General features: G+C 37.2%; 2 protein-coding genes across 2 annotated transcripts; both read left to right on the top strand.

Moving 5' to 3' along the window:
* Positions 1-31: 31 nt before the first annotated feature.
* On the top strand, positions 32-1898 carry mcl1b (MCL1 apoptosis regulator, BCL2 family member b). The gene is made up of 3 exons (XM_065245423.2): positions 32-510; positions 774-1021; positions 1140-1898. The coding sequence occupies exons 1-3, from the start codon at positions 156-158 to the stop codon at positions 1254-1256; spliced, it is 720 nt and encodes a 239-aa protein (XP_065101495.1). The 5' UTR covers positions 32-155; the 3' UTR covers positions 1257-1898.
* Positions 1899-13946: 12048 nt separating this feature from the next.
* vps72b (vacuolar protein sorting 72 homolog b) lies at positions 13947-22327 on the top strand. The gene is made up of 6 exons (XM_065298198.2): positions 13947-17775; positions 19594-19746; positions 19946-20069; positions 20755-20931; positions 21014-21158; positions 21385-22327. Exons 1-6 carry the CDS (start codon positions 17659-17661, stop codon positions 21815-21817), a joined length of 1149 nt encoding a protein of 382 aa, XP_065154270.1. The 5' UTR covers positions 13947-17658; the 3' UTR covers positions 21818-22327.
* The last annotated feature ends 358 nt before the right edge of the window (positions 22328-22685 follow it).

Below are 22685 nucleotides of genomic sequence, written 5' to 3'. Positions count from 1 at the left end.
CGCCCTCCTAAAAGAGATATAAGCCTTTGAGACTAGTCAACACTACAGCATTTAATAAGGAAACTGTAGAGGATCATTTGCGTTAAATTTACATTTAAAAGGGCGACATTTTCCTATTGCATCGTTAATAAATTGGATTATAGGCATTTGTGTGAATGATCAAAATGGACCATGGAGGTAAAGTTTCCAACGGCAACGGATTTTGGCCATGCATCGGAATAACAGCTTTTAACGCGAGCGGGATTGCTCGCAAACCACTAGCAATACCAGCAAACCAGAACCAGCTTATAAGCTGCGACCTTCAGGGCTCAGTACCGTCCACGCCCGTTTCGGACTGCGAAGAAATCGATGACTATTCAGCCCTGGAGATGGATACGCGAGAAATTATTGACTGTTTCTTTAAACAATTTGCTGGACTTTCTCATTCAAAATGTGTGAAAAAACAGGTCGTTTCAACGATGAAGAGGGTCGTGGACAGTTTGGTTTTGAAGCACGAAATCACTTATAATGGTAAATGGCTTATGCTTTTTGCTTCCTTTCAACAAATATGCCACACAGCAGTTGCGCCGTCTTTCGCTTTCATGTCATTACTTTAGGGATTCATGAGAGTGTGTTAAACATTTGAATAAAATAAAACCTGTGGCATGCTGTAGCCTCACCCATGGGCGCACCTGGCCTGACAGGTTGCGCCACTTTATGCCATGTATTACGAAGCTTAGCATTCAAGCATGATCATGTGTGGCCGATATGATATTAACGTTTGATTCTCTCAGGTATGATTTCTCGTCTAAATCTGGATGAGACAGACGACATGAGCTTCGTCACGACAGTGGCAAAGGAGCTCTTCAGCGACGGCATCACAAACTGGGGTCGTATTTCCAGCCTGCTGGCGTTTGGGGCAGTTTTGTCTAAGCACCTGAACGACAGAGGGCGAAGTCACTGTGTGAGCTTGGTGGGTGAAAGGATCTCCTCTTATCTTCTCACAGACCAAAAAGACTGGTTGCTCAGAAACAAATCATGGGTGAGTTTGTGTTCAGTGAACAAAAGTCATAAAGTGTGGATGTTTGGATTGAGTAACCTAAAAGCTTTTCACCTAAAGCTTTCTGAATTGTTCTAATTTTGATGTCTTTTCTTTTTAGGATGGCTTTGTGGATTTTTTTCATGTCCCAGATACAGAAGCAGCGGTGAGAAACACATTGATGGCCATTGGTAGTGTGGCTACTTTTGGAGCTGCACTTGCTTATTTGATACGGTGATACGAGAAAAAACTGAAAAGACTCTAAACCGATTTACTTTGTACATTTTTTTTCTTATGCCCAAAGCAATCTAGAAGGGCTACTGTATATAACATTATTGTAAAATCATTTTAGAATAACAAAGGCTATTTTTTTATGAAAATTAAAACTGTGCAGATTTCCTCTTCTGTCCTCCTGCTGCTGTATACTTTCATTAAGATTTTGTTTGCAGTTTAAAGAATAACATGTCAAACTGTTTTGCTTTTCCACACTTCTAAAAACTTTAATGGCTCTTCGAATGAAACACTTTACTTTTCAACATGTCACTTTATTTTTTCAAAGTTTTTTTCTTGAGAAATCTGCACATAACTTATTTATAGTTGCGGTGCTGTCAGCTTCAAACTTGAGCTGATAATTAAGCCTAGAGAATCAGGCTTTTATCTGAATGTGGTGGCGCTGTTCTGAGTCATGTCTAGAAAAGAAAAAGAAGACCAAATGGATGACAATGATTACAGTTACCACATATGGCTGCTAAAGCTTTTTTTGGAGCTTGACGTGCTGAACACAGAGTCGATAAACACAAGTTAATTTAGCTTACTTGCTGTTTGTTTGTATTAATGTGTATTTGATATTTGTCATTGACATTAAACCACAATGTTCATACTTTCGGCCTTTGGACTCTGTTTTAGAGATTTTGTATGTAGTCACACTTCAGTAGAGGACTGTAATGCTGGACAATGAGTCCAAAGTGTGAACTCAAGTTTATTCTAGCATTAAATAACCAAAGAGTTTTGGGATATTTTTCCTGTTTAAAAGAAGAGGAAGTAAAACAATGGTCTGGATCCTCTGTAGGAGGTTTAACAGAGTCAAGCTGAACCTCACTGAGGTTTGTGAATGCCATTCATTGAGGAATAAATGCACGTATCTGATTTCAAAGACTGCATTGTGTTGCCCAGTCGAATGATGTTGACTCTTCACTGGGCATTGGAAGATATTAATACATCATTATAAGTATAGAAACTCCTCCCAGCTTTCTGATCATCCCATAGTCACCACAATCTCTAACTATAGTGAAACTCAACTAACTTCCACAATCTGTATTTGTGAAACGATAGATATACACTTTACAAGTATGTTCCTCTTGAAATATTTTAGCTTAACTGTTAATAATTAGCATTTAGTAGCCCAGTTAGTAAAGTAAAGATCATTGGTTTAAACTCCAGAGAACTGTGCTGATTCAAAAAATAATGTGTAGATTGAATGCAATGTAATTGTGTTTGGATAAAACTGTCTGCTAATTACATAAACTATACTTGACTGTTTAAATATGACCTCAGTTTCTTTCCACATCTGTTACTTTCCATAATATAGGGGAAGTTTCACAACGGATTTCTTAATCGCTCCTGTATTTTTAAAGTAGGTTATCCTGTGTAATGTGGAAGTTAAAGTTTTTGTTACCATTATGACTGTCACATAGCGTTAACGTGTGATTAACTCCACAAATTTTGCACTTCCTTAACATGAGTCACCTTTGAAATGTAGACTGGCCAGTTTAAAGGAAAACGTTAAAAAAAACCTGACCTAATGTCCACTATCATATTAGTGGATGTCTGGATATGCAGCAAAAGGCCGTTTGGAAAGTGTTAGTTTTGTCTGTTCACTTCCTTAGTAAATGCTTTCCGCATTTACAAGGGAAATTTCCATAGTTAAATGGGGATTCATAAAGTAAGCACATACCGGAAATATGTATGTTTTGCATGTATGAGTCATACTTTGGTTAAAGAGAGGTCATTTGAAAGGTGCCCTGGCTGATGGGGTCCCTGAAGGGGGGGTCATGACCTTTAAACAAACACTGGATCTCCAGTAAAGGTTCAGTCACAGAGGTGTTCACTGTTCAACCAACACCCAGGAACATCTGTCAGAGAACATGCTTTGTTTTACCACCACCAGAAAAGAGACCAAAGTGATGTCATCATGATTCGTCTCTTTGATGGTTTATTACACCTGGCTCAGGTGTGCTCTTTTGTTTAAAAGGCTTGAGAAACGGCTGTTGACAGTGGATCGTAAAAAGGTGTGTTAGTGAGAATTTTTTAAATTCCAGACAAAAAGAAACCAAAATATTATCAAAGCTGAACTAGTAGATAAAAAGATGTCTGCATAACACTTAGCTCATTGAGAAATACAGTATGTGAACAAACACACCTTGGCCTAAAAGGTTTGAGTTCGCCATTAGGAAGCAACCCACTGTTTGTTTAATGCCTTAGCTAAACAATGTTAGTGTGAGTGTGCTTGTTTGCTCAGATTGGCTTTGTGTCTGGTTTCAGGCGATCCGTGGGGTCTGTTGAGAACTATGGTAATGACACACACAGGGCTTCACCTGATCCTCCAGCTCACTACAGCAGCACCTGCTGTGGTTACCTGAGCCAGGTAATACATAGCTGCTAAACTCTGTGGAATACAGGTAAAGTCGTGTGATGTGACAACATGTTTTACTATTGTAAAGAAACCTAAAACTTCCTGGAAAAAATATTCAATGACATTTGGATGTGGAACTGTTTAGGTACTTGGTTCTGGTTTTTAGCTGAGGGCTAATTTTATACCACTGATAATAATATAGTTATGTATATTATATTGCATTTCTGTCAAGAGAACCTTTTAAAAGTTGCACAGTGCCTCTTTATAAACCTAACCATTTCTTAGCAACCAAATGGATCACCCAAGTGATCAGCTAAAACACCCTAGCAACATCTAGCCACCAGTTAAAATACCCTCGTTACAAGCTAGAATACCTTAGATACAGAGTTAACAATGTATAGAGACTGACAACACCTAGCAACATCTAGCAACCAGGCTATAGGCGGTTTCATCAGTAGCAACAACATAAACAAATGGCTTTTGTGGACTAAACCATATGGACGTAGTTTCCGTGGCATCACCCATAGGTTTGTGAAGAGCTTTTTTGAAGCCAATAGTAGGTGGCGCTTGCCGTGGAACAAATACCTTGTCAAAAATAAAAATGTTTTGGTTTCCTAAAGATGATGGGAGATGGCGATCATGGAACACTGCTATGTGAAGGGAGGTTTGGCAGCCGGTTTGTAGTTAACATTGTATACATTATAGTACACAGTTTACACAGTACTGTTAGCCCAGTGTCTTTTTTATACGCTTTAGCTATGAAATATGGACTACGGTAATCAACTAGTTGTTTATTTTGCTTGTAATCAGAAATAAACGACTCTTAAAGGACTCTATTTTTAGCTGAGTTTACCCGAACTTATGTTTGTTCCACGAAAGCCATTTGTTTATGTTGTTACCAGTGTTGTGGAAAGTTACTTTTAAAAGTAATGCATTACAATATTAAGTTACTCCCCAAAAAAGTAACTAATTGCGTTACTTAGTTACTTTTCATGGAAAGTAATGCTTACGTTACTTTTTAGTTACTTTTGCGTTACTTTTTCTTGGCTGAGGCTTTGATCTCTTTCAGGCCTAGCAGGTGTTTTTATGACTCAAAAGTTCTACATTCAGAAATTGCATATTTTATCACAAAATTGTCGAGCTCTTGCCTGCCATCTCAGTTTCTGAGTTGTCAGCTGTTGTCAACTGAGTGCATAATGTGACTACGTTCAGTTTAATTCAGTACATAATTTTTTTGATCAAATAACTTAAAAAATAACTTGCATTACTTTTTTTAAAAGTAACCCAAATATCAATGTGTACATTTATAGTAGTTTATTTCTGATAACAAGGGAAATAAATGATAAGTAAATTAGCTTAGTTCATATATCATGTCTAATGCATATCAACTATTACACTGAGCTAATATTACTGTGTAAACTTAATGTATACAATGTTAACTACAGGTTCTTGAATTCTTCCCTGGCTGCCAAACTTTTCTGCACAGTTGTGATTCATGCTCGTCGCCTCCCTTCATGTTTAGCAAACCAAAACATTTTATTATCGACAAGGAAGGTATTTGTTTCAGAGATCAGTTTAGCCACTAGCCAAACGGATAATTAAAACGACAATGACGTGTGTCCAATGAAACCGTCTACAGAGCCTATCATCACATAGCAAACAGATGAAACATCTTGGTAGCCAGCTAAAACACCTTAGTAATGCATAACAACCAACATACAGAGCCTAACAATGCATGGCAACAACACCTAAGCAATGCCTAGCAACTAGATGTAACACCCTAGGTACCAGCTACAACTGCCCGGCATACATCATGCTAAAATATGGTAGCATCATGATTAATCACGCTAACATCATTCTAATATTAGCATTATATGTAAGCAATAAGGTACGAGAGGCTGTGCTGTATCGTGAATAAGTAACGGCTGAAGGGTGTTGTTAGGCATGTTTGCGTCGTGCCTAACAATACCCTCAGCCGTTACTTATTCACGATACAGCACTTGCTTCAAGTACCTTATTGCTTTTATAAAATGGTTACCACACAATATTAAAGTAAAAAAAAATATTAGTGCAACTTTCATGAAGTTAAATCAATGAAATCAAAGCATTCCTTCCGCTAGAAAAAATTGTCCTTGACCATGAACAAAAATGTGTTCCAATGTGTAATATGCATGAAAGCTCAAATAAAAACAACAAACCGATACGTGTGGTTGCTAAGGGTGTTGCTAAGGGCGCAGTGATAAACAGAACCGTTGGGTGAAGCGGTCATAGCCGTGTTTTATCGTGAATAAAGCACACCTTTTGACCAATCAGAATCAAGGATTGGAACTAACCGTTTTATAATAATACTTCCAACCCTGAGTTTGCACATGGTAAGCACCACTTAAATTTTTTTTTCAGACAATGTACCCATCTATTTTTATATTCTAAGGGGGCGTGCACACCAAGCAGTTTACTCCGGCGGCCATTGTATGTTCTCAATTTCCAATGGAAGTGCTGCGCTTTTTTAAAACGGCAGCGCTTGGCAGGTTTTGTCCGTTTTGTCAATGCTGAGTGCCGAGAGTTGAAAAATGTTCAGCAATGGGTGAAACACCCACTGCATTGTTCAACGACTGATTAACAAAACAGAACTATCATAGCAACCAAAGCGCTCAGCTGACAAAAAGCTAGCAAGCGCCTACAGCTAGCATCCGCTTGATTTAACACTGCTTTGAACAGTTTTTAAATGATCCCATCTGCAGCAGAACCTTGTGGAAATATTCGATCTTGTACCTATCATTAGCCGTTATTGATCTTACAGATATGTTACATGTGCATAAATGGATCCAGAATACAGAAGAAATAAGAGGCTTTATACTTCATTCTACCTCAGACTTTACATTTTTATTGGGTGAGCTAGATTTAGTGCCAACAACTAAAAAGGCCCATAACAACATACCAAATTGCTGCGTAGCTTAGCAACTGTAAATAGCTTCCATTTACTGAGTTATACAGACTATAACCACTTACGTCTACAGTTATTTTGCTATTGTGAAGGATTTTTTCCCAAACACCCCTCACTGTGGTAATGTCATATGTCTACTTGTCTTGTACAGTAATTTTATTCTGTATTTCTGCTTTTCCTGTTTCCCCTTTGCCTTCACCCGGGTTTTGGTTCTGGCTAGATAGGAGACAGCTACAGCCTAAATCTTCTGAGATGTTTGGTTTGGGGGTAGGATTAGGGCCCTATCCCTAACAGCCCTTACCACCTAAGATTTTATGAGATTTTTGTCGTAGCTGTATCCCTTCTAGCCACAACTCGGTGTTTTGTTATCCTGATTAGATTAACCATTCTTATTTGATGTCTTCATGGCTTGGTCTTCTTGTTTTTGGACTGCATTGTTAACCTCTCAAGTATGAATGGTTTTGGGCGCGTGGTTTTGTGTTTTTCATGTTTGCCTTAGGGATTGAATGTTAATTGGCACCAATGGTTTAAAGCAGTCAGATGACTGTTTGGGAACAGCGGATTCTTGACTCACCATCACCTGACTTGTGTTACTTGCTTGCAGTAAGTACATTTTGCTTTATGTACTATTTACACAAATGGGAGGACTCTTAAGTCACATGAATGAGCTAAATGGCTGACACCATGTAAATACATTTAGTTTATCTAGTCCTTCAGTACATCTGGTTTTCTTAATTGACGTCTTGTTTGTGGGTTTTTGGATCCCTCATTCAGAACAAATGTAGATCATGTTCGAAAAAGCTGTTGTTGTGAGAAACTAGGATACCAACTAGATGGCACAACAAATATTGCTCAAGAGTGAGTGTGTGTGTGTGTGTGTGTGTGTGTGTGTGTGTGTGTGTGTGTGTGTGTGTGTGTGTGTGTGTGTGTGTGTGTGTGTGTGTGTGTGTGTGTGTGTGTGTGTGTGTGTGTGTGTGTGTGTGTGTGTGTGTGTGTGTGTGCGTGCGTGCGTGCGTGCATGCATGCGCGCGTGTGTGTGACTAAATGTAAGAGCAATGCTCTGTAATGTTTTCCCAGTATAGCTCAGTATGACTCTAGCCATGCCAAGTTTATGGGCTTGATTCCCAGGGAGCATGCAAACTGTTTATGTAAAATGTTCTGTAAGTTGCTTTTAATAAAAGTGTCTGACAAAAATATGCATGTGACACTATGTGACAATAGTGGAAGAACCTCACTTTTTGAACTATGTGACAATGGCTGTTGCAAGTGAACTGTGGCCTGCATGTAAATTAGGTACCATATTTAAATAAACAGATATTTAAATAAAATTCATATTTATGTGTCTTGTTGCCTTTAAAAAAGTTTTTAAATGTTTCAAAGTTTGAGAGCGCTTGTGCAAGTGACTAAATATAACTCTCATACTGTTTACATAGCTGCATTCTCTTTAAATGTCATGTTCGGCCATCTTAAAAGACTAATTGGTAGATTTACAAACCAACATGTTTATTAAAGAGATTTTAGTCCAAATGCTTACTGTGACACTAAACTTGGTGGCTATATTTAAGACTTGCGGTTGACAGGTAACAGGTCCAAACTTGTGCAATGTGGGAATGAAGTCTGGTCTGATGTTTAGTCTGTTAAACGTTTGAGGTGAACAAGACCGAAGGGTTATTCCACCAGCACTGTCAAAACAACTTAATGACTTATGCTGAAACCAAAACATGTGAGACTGCCTTTTTTTTAGTTTAATTTATTTTATGTCATAGTAAACAAAAAGTTTAAAAGTGACTTTGTATATTCATCATTTTCATGTGATGTCATACAGTGCTGCGGGGCCTTTTACTGGACCTAATTTAACAGCAAACCACAAAGAAATGGATAAACGTTTTACAATATCCCAAAAAAAAGAAACATAAGTCTCTTAGAAATAAATTTCTGCCATCAAAGGGAAATTATAGCTGACTTTATTTAGATTGGTTACCTTATATGACTGAATTATGTTATGTTGCTTCAGTATAGCATTAGTATTCTAACCTATTTCCATTACATACTGTAAATGTGTCCTGACGTGACTGATCAAAGTACTTAGGAATTATTGCACTCCAATCATCACGTTATAATGCAATTAGTTCAAGTACTCACTCAAGTACAAAACTGTGCTCAACACGAATGTCCCACCACCAATCTGCTAAAAGACATGACATTTGTTTAAAATTAGTGATGCACCGATGTATCGGCCGCCGATATTAATCGGCCGATTTTTGATGAATTTGAAACCATCGGCATATCGGCAATAGCACGAGAAAGGCCGATACCGATTGTTTATTAATTAACTGCATAAAGAAATCTACTATATGTAAAAAATGTGTTAATGTTGTTAATAAATAAATGCTGAATATCAAAAACCACCTTTGAAGGTTGTCATGCTCTCTTATTATATTTGTTTTAGCTTAATTTGTGCCTCTCTTATTATGTTGGTCAGTTGAATGTTAATCAGATCCAATCCATGTTCAGTAAAAATAATTTGATGCAGAAATAAACTAGCTAATAGAACAACTTCATAGTGTTGTATACAAGTGTTTAATATCGGTATCGCATCGGTATCGGCCAGAAGTTGTCTGTTTAAATCGGTATCGATATCGCCCCCCCAAAAAATCCTATCGGTGCATCCCTATTTAAAATCATTGTTATTGTATTGACTTCAGTCTACTTGCATGATGGATTGATCTGTTTGGGATAACAGGGCATTAATGGGATAGTTCACCCAAAAATGAAAATTCTGTCATTTACTCACCCTCATGTTGTTACAAACCTGTACACATTATTTTTTGTTATGATGAACACAAAGGAAGATATTTTAAGCAATGTTTGTAACCTATCAGAAGCCCATATACGAAAAAAAGAATACTACACAAACTTAAGTGAATGGTTCTGATCGGTTTGGTTACAAACATTCTTCAAAATATCTTCCTTTGTGTTCATCATAACAAAAAATGTGTACAGGTTCGTAACCAACATGAGAGTGAGTAACTAATGACATAATTTTTCTTTTTGAGTGAACTATCTCTTTAAAACAGAAAGAATTCAGGTTACTCAATTCTACCACAAGAACCAAACTGTTAAGTATGGGTGTATAAAATATTTTTTGCATAAAAAAGAACATCAAATAAACTTTTTGGTTAACGTTTCCATTCGGGCTAGGCTAGCTAACGTTTTTTCAGCTTCCTGTAAATGTAGGTTTTTTTTAATGGCATTTACCTAAATTAACATCCAGAGAGATATCTCAAGTTATTTTCACTTTTGTTTCTAGTAAAAGATAATGATGATGATCAGCTTCTTGGTATTTCAAACCACAGCCTTTCTCAAAATAAATTGTGGGCTGATATTGTGAGTCTAATGTGCATCAGTGATGTAAAAGTGTTAAAAACTTAATCTAAGCACTGTCAAAAGATCTACACCGCATCTGCAGAGGTTTATTAGAGTTAGTCATTATTTTGCAATTATTTATAGTTGATATGACAATTTCCAGGAATTGTTTATATGCGCCCATTGCAAATCGTACATTTTTTTGTTTATACGTAGAAATGAATATACTACATATATATACTACACAAAGACAGTCATTGATTGTCAATCAGGAATTTAACAATGGTTTATCACACCATGCACAGCCTTGTACTTTGACCCATATGCTGATCTAACAGCTCCAAACCCATCAATCAGAAAGAGTTTAGTTGAAACCACACCCTTGATTTATGACACTTCAACAATAAATTCTGCTATCAGTTAAAGGACAGTATAGCTTTATACTCTCACATTTAAAAGGAAATGAAGTATATGATGGGTTTATTATTTTTTTATGTGCATCTTTGCCTTCCTTATCCTGTGTGCTTACGTTTGCTTTAAAAAAATCTTTGAGAAAGTTTGTAATGAGAGGAGGAAACTGAAACTGGTTAAAAAAAAACAAATCTATTCAATAGACTGGGTTTTTTGTATTTTAATGGCGGAGATCAGGTAACAAGGGGAAAATAAGTCCTCTGGGAATTTTTGAATATGTTTAACAGAGTTCTCCTTTTTACTATTAAAAGATTGATAATACTGAGTATGTCATATGTTGTAAAGTGAATACAGAGAAATTTATATTGTTTTTTTTACTGGTTCGCTTTGCTGAAAATGTTTGTTTAATATTGTAAGAGACAGATGATTATAAAAAACAGATATTATTGATAATTTTTACAAGGAAACACAGCCAAGCATGTCTACTATAGGCCCTATTTACCCCCAAATGTATTTAACAGGAAACCAGGATCGCCTGACACGTTTTTAAAAGATAATCTGTGGGCAAGATCTTTAGTGTATTCAAATATATGTTTTTTTTAGCACTTTATCAATGTGCACAAGGAAGATGCCCATGGCCCTTATGCAGACCAAATGCAAAGTGTCATGGTTGAGAAAAATGAATGGCTTGTTGCAGCATGCTTGTTCCTGAATTGGTAAGAAACCCCTTACGCAAAAATGTAAATATAGGAAACATTTTACTCTTGATAAACTCATAAATGCACATACAATGGAGATTATATATTTAATGCATATAATAAAATGCACATTCAAAAAGACATGATGAAATAAGGGACTGTAGCCAAGCCACATTTTGTTTGTCTGTCAAATTACTTTGCATACTGTATGCTGAATAAATTTGTAGCAATGGCGTTCAGAAGTTGTGCCTAGTGTTTTGCCCTTTCCTGGACATCAAGTCAAACCTGTTCATTTCATTATGCTCAAAGATAAGATCAAGTTAAATGTTTTCCGTTTGGTTGTACATAGACCTATGTTGTTTTAATGTTAGATGAGTTTTTTTTGCTTTTCCCCGTGCACAACTTTGTTTTAATGCAAGAAATGTTTGCACTGATACAACACTTACTGGTTAATGTTGTAGGGAACATTCCAAAAAAACATGCCATTACAGGTTTAAAATGCCAGTGCAGATTTCTTTATCTTTCTTTAACAGGAAATTGTACTGCAGCTGATTCATAGGAATGCACTGTTGTCAGACTCCGTGTCTTGTTTAAATAGACTCAGTGTTCTCAAAACATTCCTCAAGGGTGTATTTTACATATTCACACAGTTTAAGTTTAAATTTTCCTTTATCCTTATCAGCAGTTTTGGATTATATGTCTCAGGTTTACTACAAGATAATATGATTTGACTGAAGAGGTGACCTTTCTTGAGAAAATTCCTTTGTGGCAGCTATGCATGGGGAAAATACAACTTTTTATAAAAAAAATGCTTTTAAAATAGTTTACTTGCAGTTTCCAGGCTGTAAGAATAAGCGTTATTGAATTATTGGAAAATAATGCACACCCACGGAGTGTCATTATAATGCAGGTGTGCATTATTTTCAAATAATTCAAAGGACTGAAGTCATTATTCTGCTTACAGCACAGTTACCACAAACATTGATCTGCTGGTTATTTAAAAACATCTGACAGATCAGGTGTGCGTTTTACAGAATAATAATCAACACACCTGGAACATTTCTCAACCAATCAGAATAAAGCATTCAACAGGCCCGTGGTATAAACAAAAAATAATTTATTTTCAGTAAATACAAAAATGGACATGAAAGTGTCAACAACATGGTGATTATCTCATAGAACGTATACTCTCAAATGACATTGACCCCGACCTTCACAGTGAAATTGTGCAACTGTAAACACGTGGGAACTTGTCACTGTTCGGTTCCCACAGTCGACTCTTATTTCAGTCGATCACTTTTCTGTTTCCCATGCAGGGCTAAGTTGTCAGAAATGCACTTTTAGTATGGGTTTGTTGTCATTCTCACCCGAAACTTGAGGTTTCAAAGGCCCCACATAAGCATAATGTGCAAACAATGTGCAATATGTCTGTATATCCTTTGATGATGTCACTTAGCAATCTCCTGCATGACACAGCTTGTACTGTTTGTTTAATCGGAAAATACACCCAGGTTGTTGTGTTTCTCCTGATGGCATTTCTGTGGATAAAGTAGCAGCTTCATACTAAATGTTTTATAAAGCAACAGCAAACTAGAATTTTATAAAACTTTGCTTACATAAAAACCATTGTCAGAAAGCATTTCACCATGACGTGCTATATGTGCTGTTGGCATAACACTGCAAGTTCCAACAATACTTCAAATTCTCTTTTAATTTTTTTTACAATCATATAACTTGCAAACTGTTCATTGTACCCAGCTCAAGTACAAACATTAGTTTGTCATCACATAGCATTGATCAGAACTTCATACGGATATAAAGTTTTGCAATCATGCACTAATAATACCTTTATTTTAAGGTGTGTATATCGGTAATATGTTCAGGGTGTTTTCAATAAATTAAATTTCTCTTTTCATTTCTTTCTTATCTGAAGACAAACTATTTTCATTGGACAAAAGAAATAGAAAACACACCTCTTAAAACCCACATCAAAGTTTGTTCAAGTCAAAGTGTTCATAAGCATGTGCAGAGGCACAGGTAGGGTTTCTTGACTTTGATGCTTTCATTTTCTAGCTGTTATATCTGGGTATTTCTTTTGAGGTTGGGTATCGTGGGTATTTACACTTTAATTTAAAAACTACACGTACCTGGGACCAATGAGAAAAAATTCTTGCTCCTTGGCCTGGAATGTCAACTATGTATGTATCACCCTTGTCTTGAAGTTGAATTAAGACACTCCTATACTTTACTGCTGTCTCTTATGTAAGTAACAAAACACACTTTTCAGGCCCTTTAACAATGCATCAATTCATATTATATAAGCTTATGTTGACTTAAAATATATTTCTAGTTATACTTCTTGTTTATAGAATGACTTCGAACAATCCACTCCAAGGGATAGTTCCCCAAAAATTTTAATTCTGTAATTATTTTCTTTTAAGAAAGAAAGATATTCTGAGCAATGTTTGTAACCAAACAGTTTTTGAACACCATTGACTTCCATAGTATTTTTCTTCCCTACTATGGAAGTTAATGGTGCTTCTGTTTCCTGCTTGATAACAAGTATCTTCCTTTGAGTTCAGCAGCACAAAAATTAATGTATACAAGTTTGTAACAATTTGAAGCTGAGGAACAACCAACTTTGGGTAATGCAACATAGTGTCTGTTGAATTACTTGTCTATGTACTTTAACATGTTTGTATACAGACAGAACTCATAAACTTTATTGTGTGTGTGTGTGTGTGTGTGTGTGTGCGTGTGTGCGTGCATGTGCGTGTCAGTGTATGTCTTTACCTCATGCACCTGAATGTTGTTTAACTGCCCACCTTGCAGACACATGTACCAGATTCTCCTGCTGGAGTATTTACTTTTGCATATACTTTACAATCTGTGATGCAAGACACTTTAATACTGATTCATAAAATATTTTCACACTTTGGGTTATCATTAAGTGAGCATGTAGACAAACAGAAGTACTGCAGATTTTGATGAGTTTATTGCCTGTTGGGCAGTCCTAAACGTCCTCATTGGCTGTAAATTTCTTTCAGGGAGGATATATGGGTGTGCAAATCTTTTTTCAGCTCTGTTGCCTTGGAAACATCATCATATAATTACCAGTAATCATCATTATCACTGTTTATGAAGTTTAGCATTTTTCTTGTCCATTTACCGGGTAATTTACCCATCATCAACATAAACATATATTTGCCAGGCTTAAGTTTTTCAAAATACTGCCACTGTAGAATAAACATTTCATAGTATACCTATCAAGAAAGTTACCTTTCCTGTTACAGAGAGACGAAACTGAGTAATGCACTGATTCATCTCATGAGTCTAATAAAATGTTTTGGGCAGTGGTACCGCTGCCGTTTTTGAATAAAAAGAGGTCATGATGTGAGTGGGAGGCTGGACGTCTTAGAGCTTGCGTCACCATGGTTTCAGACGAGAACATTGTGTTCTCAGGTCAACCCCTAGGCTTTCAACAGGCCCAGACAGGAACTCTGGCATTATGTAATGCGTTTGACGTGATGCGAAAGACAGGAATTGAAATACAAAAGAGACAATCAATGTTGCACTGCCCAAATACTTTAACTCTGTATGCTATTTTAATTTATGTATGTATGCTAACTGGGTCGTGCATACATTGTTGTTAAACTGGATTTTCTGTATGGTGCTCATTGTGTTCATCTTATTAAAAATAATTGAAGCTGACACCCTCTCACACCCTCTGATTATGGTCCTAAACACAAACATTTGAATAGAAAGACCTTTCTGGACCATTTTAAGAGTAAAACTGGAGGTCTGGTGGCTGGACTTCTATCTCCTTTTCTTTCCTCTCATTTAATTTCAATTCATCCTATCGGGTCTTTATCATTCAATGATGTGTGGTCTACATACCAGACTGGGCTATGTTTGGGAGGGAGCAGTGCCGAGATGTACCACCCACATTAAGCTCGATTACAGCGTGTTTTCACATTCCTGAGCTGTGAGGTCAACTCCCACTGTAGCTCTTATAATGCGTCTGTGTTCAGAGGGGCCCAAACAACTACGTATTTCATATGGTACCAATCACACGGCGCGCTGTAGAGTCTTTGAGCTACGTACCAAATAACAACAAACTAAAATCATTCAGTTTAGTGCCAATTTAGGGTAACACAACGGTATTAGGGGTCACTGTTTTGTATTTCCTGAATGAAAGGAATTAACTCTCAGTTTCGTCTCAGTTACACAGATGTTTTTGTACTCTACATCGATAGTAAGGGAGCCTGAGAGAGACAACTGATAAAACAGACATCAAAGACAAGAAACTGAATACCATTCGCGACTACAAAGCTCTCTTTGAGGGCACGGCTCCCAAATCGGCAAAGCCGAAACCTGCTTCTTCTTAACACTCAACTATTGTAGAAACCTCACTTAATTATGGACATGATCCCAGAACGGTATGTTCTGAAGCCGGAAATTGTGTAATCAAGGATTGCATATCTTTACATTCCCATTGTATTGAACCTGTATTGAACCTTGGGGGCCTAAAATTCCCGTCTTCCTTATTCTGTCTTGAACAATTGCCAGCACACCTCTACCAGGAATTAACTTGAAGCGTGGGAGTATAAAAAACAACATGCCTGCTCTCTTAGTCAGGGAAATCATTCGGAAAAGTTTAACCAGAGCTGTTTCTTCAAAACAAATCTACATAAACCTTAAAGTATTTCAAACATTTAATTAACTTCTTTCTGAGATACTGCCTTTTATTTCCTTTAACGTTGTGTGATAGTGTGCCTCTGCTGGTGTTTTTGAACGTTTCCTATTGGATAATGGAAGAGTACTGCACAGGGGTGTGTGCACAGGTTTTACCTTTGGTTTTCAAATGAATGTAAATGTGTTGAGATGGAATGGCTTTTAATGTTTGCCTAAAACACACACTGAAGCTTTGTTCCAAGGACATCCGCATTCTGTCAACACGGCATTCATTACTTTCCCAGCACAGACCGACTATTGACTGCAATAGAATTATAGATGAAAACATGCAACATTGCAAGAAATTATGTGGTGTAGCCCTGTTTTTAAGCAAGGGAATTTAGAAATAAAAATAAAGTTTCAAGATTTTCCCTTTGTGTGGGTGTGTTTTGGTTTCAGCTACTTCATGAAGATAGGCTATGTTCTTATGCATTTCAAAAGTACTCTTTTACTTAATTCAAACACCTAATACTGTTTAAATGACAGCGTTAAAATGGAAAAGTTTTCTTTGCAGGTTGTGGTACAGTTCGTGGAAAATCCTTGTAGTGACAATAATATTTCAATGTGAGTCTGTCTACGAGAAAGAGATCTTAGCTAAACATGCAAGTGTACTTTAACCTTTCCCACACAGGAAAAAGGTAAACAAATATGGGACCTCGGAAATCATGTGATCTTGACCCCTTGGGGAATTCTGCCACTTTACCACAGCTGGAACCAAAATACATTTCTATTTTAACAATGTGCATTGATCAGTAAAACAATTGACGGTTGTCATTTCCCTATATTAAGGTTTTTCCCTGTGGACTTTTTATAAACTTTCATCTCCACGGTGCCATGTTCTTCATGTTTTCGCTTTGGTGAAACTGTTTTGGTCTTTTATGGTTTTATTGTAATTATAATTGCCGGCAATTCATTGTGCAATAAAAAAATCATAGGCGTATGTACAGTACCGGCCACTTTCAAAGAGTTTGGACCGCCTTATCTTGTGGGTGGTCTATAAACAGATTCGACCTGTTGTAAAGAATCAAATTAATGCAACGCTCCTCCACACTTCTGCAAACTAGCAGTGAGTCATTTAGAATGTGAATTTGTTTGCTAGTCTTTAGAAAAATGTACGGCATTATAAAATTCATAGTTATAATTCCTTCAGTCCTTTGTCAAGAAAGATTCATGGCTTGTCAGAAGACAACAGAGTGACCATGGAATGCAGTTGGAATGCTGCTGTAAATATACGTCGGAAATGTTTTGAATTGCAGTTCATTGAGTTGCATGAGGTTGCTTATCATCGAAACTATCTTTAAATTGGATGAGTCCAAATTAGCAAGCTAATTTGCAATCATACATACATTTGCCAATAGGATATCAAACTGATATAATTTGTATTTGCTATGTGACAGATGTGTCACAAGACGTTTGAGAGGAAGAATCTAAACAACATCTCATCATCACAAGGTTTTTTTTTTATCATCATCACAAGGTTACTTTAGTGTATTAAGAATTTCTGTTTGTATTTGACTTCTGTCTCCACCTGGCGGTCAGGTTGCGAATTGCAGCTCTATTAGTTTGGTCTGAAGAAAACCCCCCTGCATCGATTACTCCCTGAATACCTATTAGACTAGTAAGTCTGAAATTTACTCAGCTTTTGTGCTTGATTGTAAAAATCTTTATTTTCGCTCCTTCTTGATACAAATTATACAATTTAAAATTGGTCATCACGCTACGCAACACATTTGAAAATTATGACATTTGATTTCTGGTGCCTTTTTAAACGCTGATCTATAATAACTTCTCATATAATATATTTAAGTGTTATTAATATACTGTATATTATATTCATTACACAACGGATGTTAGTATGAGTTTAGCTTTTAGCCGGGCTCCCCGAAAGACCGCGGGAAACCGCATGTCCAGACTGCTGGATGCAGAAGAGGAAGATGACTTCTACAAGACCACCTATGGGGGATTTCATGATGTTAGTATTGTAAATAATATAACCATTTACTGAGATATCAAATCAGTTGTAAAACATTTATTGTGTTAGTTAAGTCATGATGAACACGTGAAATGTTATCTATGAGAATTTGCCCTGTTACTTTTATTGTCCTGTAATGTGTAAAATTATACTATATTGAAAGCCAACGAATCCAGCAGACATATATAATGCTATGATACTATATTGGCAAATGTATAATAGGAACAAAACCTCATATATGAAACCATATGTGTATAATAACAACAATGTTGATACTATATAATAAGAACAAATACACATATACTTTATAATGTATAATAGGCAAGGAACATTCATTTTTGATACTACATAAAAAGAACAAATACACATGATACTATATAGTTTATAATAACAACAAATACTCATATATGATATGTATACACTCACCTAAAGGATTATAAGGTGTTCAAGTTCTCATTAATGCAAATATCTTCTCAACCAATCACATTGCAGTTGCTTCAATGCATTTAAGGGTGTGGTCCTGGTTCAGACAATCTCCTGAACTCCAAACTGAATATCAGAATGGGAAAGAAAGGTGATTTAAGCAATTTTGAGCGTGGCATGGTTGTTGGTGCCAGACGGGCCGGTCTGAGTATTTCACAATTTGCTCAGTTACTGGGATTTTCACGCACAACCATTTCTAGGGTTTACAAAGAATGGTGTGAAAAGGGAAAAACATCCAGTATGCGGCAGTCCTGTGGGAGAAAATGCCTTGTTGATGCTAGAGGTCAGAGGAGAATGGGCCGACTGATTCAGAAGAGCAACTTTGACTGAAATAACCACTCATTACAACCGAGGTATGCAGCAAAGCATTTGTGAAGCCACAACACGCACAACCTTGAGGGGTATGGGCTACAACAGCAGAAGACCCCACCGGGTACCACTCATCTCCTCTACAAATAGGAAAAAGAGGCTGGAATTTGCAAAAGCTCACCAAAATTGGACAGTTGAAGACTGGAAAAATGTTGCCTGGTCTGATAAGTCTCGATTTCAGATGGTAGAGTCAGAATTTGGCGTAAACTGAATGAGAACATGGATCCATCATGCCTTGTTACCACTGTGCAGGCTGCTGGTGGTGGTGTAATGGTGTGTGGGATGTTTTCTTGGCACACATTAGGCCCCTTAGTGCCAATTGGGCATCGTTTAAATGCCACGGCCTACCTGAGCATTGTTTCTGACCATGTCCATCCTTTAATGACTACCATGTACCCATCCTCTGATGGCTACTTCCAGCAGGATAAAGCACCATGTCACAAAGTTCGAATCATTTCAAATTGGTTTCTTGAACATGACAATGAGTTCACTGTACTAAAATGGCCCCCACACTCACCAGATCTCAACCCAATAGAGCATCTTTGGGATGTGGTGGAATGGGAGCTTAGTGCCCTGGATGTGCACAAATCTCCATCACCTGCAAGATGCTATCCTGTTATTGGCCAACATTTCTAAAGAATGCTTTCAGCACCTTGTAGAATCAATGTCACATAGAATTAAGGCAGTTCTGAAGGCGAAAGGTGGTCAAAAACTGTATTAGTATGGTGTTCCTAATAATCCTTTACATTACTATATATAACATACATTTTTTTATACTATAATTAGAACAAATACACATATATGATACTATATATGTAAAATATTAACACATACTCATATATATGATACTACCAAAGCACAAGTATGATACGACATGTATATGTGTATAATAAGATTAAATACTTAATGTTTTTTATTTATATTTTAGTCACTTTTAGTTATTTGGTTACCTGTGATTTTTTAAAGGAATCAGGTGATGAAGAGTATAAGGGTGACCTCTCTGAAACTGAAGACGAGGTGGACAGTGACTTTGACATTGATGAGGGTGATGAACCTAATAGTGAGCATGAGGAAGATGGACCGCGCAGGAAGACCAGAGTGGTGACCAAAGCCTATAAGGTATTCCTGAAGAATCTGACTTATCTTCTCAGTATTATACTGCTTCAAGCGAGGTGCTCTCTATACGAAATGCTAGAGAGTCTTTAGATTTGGTTCATATTATTAAATTATCTCCTAAATAAAATAGATTTCTATACATTTTTAAACAAACAGTGTTTGTCATATAACACCCAGTTCCTGTAATCCTTTGTTTTTGCAGGAGCCTGTTAAAGTGGTCCGGCAGAAACCAAAACAAAGAAAACTGACTGAACTGCCGAGGAGGACAGACAAGGCAAAAGCTGACAAATACAACCCCCCCGAACTACAGGAGGACATCAGTAGGAGTGAGAGTTACTTCTTCTTTCACTTAACATAATCTGTCCATGTGAGGAAGTTTACTAGTTAATACATTTGTTGATGCATTAGATCAACATATTTGAATCCACAAATCTGACTCTTTATTCATTGTAGGGTTGAGCTATTTTTTTTGCAAAAACAAAATTCCCAAAATATCTACAATACAAACAGAGCACTTTCTAAATATTTATATCCCACATCCTACTAGGATGTGTAAGACTTAAAAATAGTTTCAGTAAAGAGAGTACAGTACATCATTAACATCATTACTCAACAGGAAGTGAGTGGACATAATTTAGTGCCCTAAAAAGTATGTTTACAAATAACATCAACCATAATAAGAGCAAAAAGGACTGTGTTTACAAACGAACTACAATGTAATAAAGTTTTGATAACACGTCTTATCATCATCCGTCATATCCTTAAAAAATGATGCTGCTCCATGTGAATAAGATGATAGCAGTGCAATAAAATGTGCTTGTTGGTCTATAAAGCTATAAATGCGATCGTTGTCTATAAACCAAGTTTTCGTCATGACCTGACATAGCACCAAATGTGGTTGTGTCAGCAGCACACAGTCCTGCAAAATATGTTAGCCTAATAATCAGCTTTTTTAAGATAAAGTCTGATAAATTGTAATTTAATTGCCAAATCAATTGATTTGTCCTTTAGACAGAAAGTCTGTGCGTCAGTCCACGACAGAACACACACGACTGACGTACCTGAGGCTGCAGGAGAGACAAGTTGCTCCACGTCGAAGGAAGGGCGCTAGACATGAGCGACCTTTGACCCAAGCTGAACTTTTGGCAGAGGCCAAGGTCACAGCAGAGATAAATCTACGATCTTTGGGTAAGGAACAAACATGCGTTGAGAGCTAATTTCTCTATAAATCTTAAAGGCCTTAACACGTATTTGTATGTTTGTATTGCAGAAAACTATGAGCGTTTAGAGGCCAACAAGAAACGGCAGGTCCATATGAAACGACAGTGTGTGGGTTCTGTTATACGGTATCAGTCTGTGCTCATGCCACTGGTGTCCGACGTCAGTCTTAAAGAGGAAAACGTTGATGTTGAGGGGTACTTCACCTCATGTCTTACTTATTGTTTTATGCACCTGCTCACCTGATCTTGGTTGACTTCGGACTTTTCTTTAGATAGGGTGTGGTATGCCAACACATGCATCTGTCTGGTTTTATTGCTAGAGTCAGGTCTGAAGTATAAAGGCAGGACCAACATAGTTTTTGTATTGAAAATGCCTAAAGAGCTTATGAAATACAAATGCTAACCCTCATCTCATTACCAGGTTGGACCAGGATGCCCAACCAAATCCAGGACCCCAAGCTTTCTCCCAATCAGATACAACCCTTGCTGCACCATCTAGTGTCCAATCCACCAATGCTTTTTCTGTAAATACACTGCCACCAGGAAATGCCAAATGCTCCCGTACCTACATTACATTCAGCGATGATGAAACCTTCCAGCGCTGCTTTCCTCAATCCCCAGCTCCTCGCATTCCTGTCCAAGAGGTCTGCCCCGTTACCCATAAGCCTGCGCTCTATCGAGACCCCATCACGGACATTCCTTACGCTAATGTACAAGCCTTTAGGATCATCAGGGAGGCTTACAAAAAATATGTGGCTGCTCACGGCCTGCCCTGCACTGCCACAGCGACTCCAGCTGACACTGCTGTGAAAAATCTCAGACAGAAGATTGTTATTAAACAAGGGATGGCGTAAAATAAACTAGATTAAAGATTAAAATGTGGAAAGAAAAGAGGTTGCCCAGGTCAAACAGTGTAGGGTATTGGAAGTTTCACAAATATTTAGTCTGTTATTTGGTGTCATACAACTGCATTAAACTGTTGGCTATCAAATATCTAATGTAATAGTAATGGTTTGTATAATTTAAACTACAACTTTTTCTTCAGCCCTACTGAAAAATCCAGCTAAGACCAGCATAAGCTGGTGAGCTGGTTTTACCTGGTCTCCCAGCTTGGTTTAAGCTGGTGGCGTAGCAAGCTGGTCTTGCTGTGTTTTGATCACTTTTTAAGCTGGTCTAGCTGGACTTAGTTGGTCAGGCTGGAAGACCAGCTAAAACCAGTTTCCAGCTTATGCTTGTCTTTGCTGGATTTTTCAGTAGGGAGTGTTGTTATTTTGCTGTTCTGCACTTTATTTATTATTTTTAATGGCATTGTTGTAATTGATTGTAAAAGGAGTGTGTTAATATGATTAAAATAGCATAATAAATTGGGATTTGATTTAAAATGTAAAGTAGTACTTTATTGAAATTGTGTTTAGTTACAAAATTGCCAAAGCATTATACACAAAACAAGCAATGACAAGAAATACACCGTACACAAAAACTACCAAAAATATGATAATTAAAGAAGGTAAGTAGATAATATTGTTTTCAGATTTGGTCTTTACGTACTGTACAGTGTGTATATCCGCAAAACCACCACTGTACTCTAGAGGTCACGCTTTCATTCAGTGAACCAAATTTACCGGGTTGTGGCAAGAAGACATACAGCTACGGCCAAAATCTAGTGAAATCTCGCTAAATCCAACATCTCGCGAGATTGGGCCATAGCTGTATCCACTCTAG

Source organism: Paramisgurnus dabryanus, chromosome 13 (assembly GCF_030506205.2).
Source record: "Paramisgurnus dabryanus chromosome 13, PD_genome_1.1, whole genome shotgun sequence".
Lineage (NCBI taxonomy): Eukaryota > Metazoa > Chordata > Actinopteri > Cypriniformes > Cobitidae > Paramisgurnus > Paramisgurnus dabryanus.
This window is presented reverse-complemented; position numbering and strand designations above follow the sequence as displayed.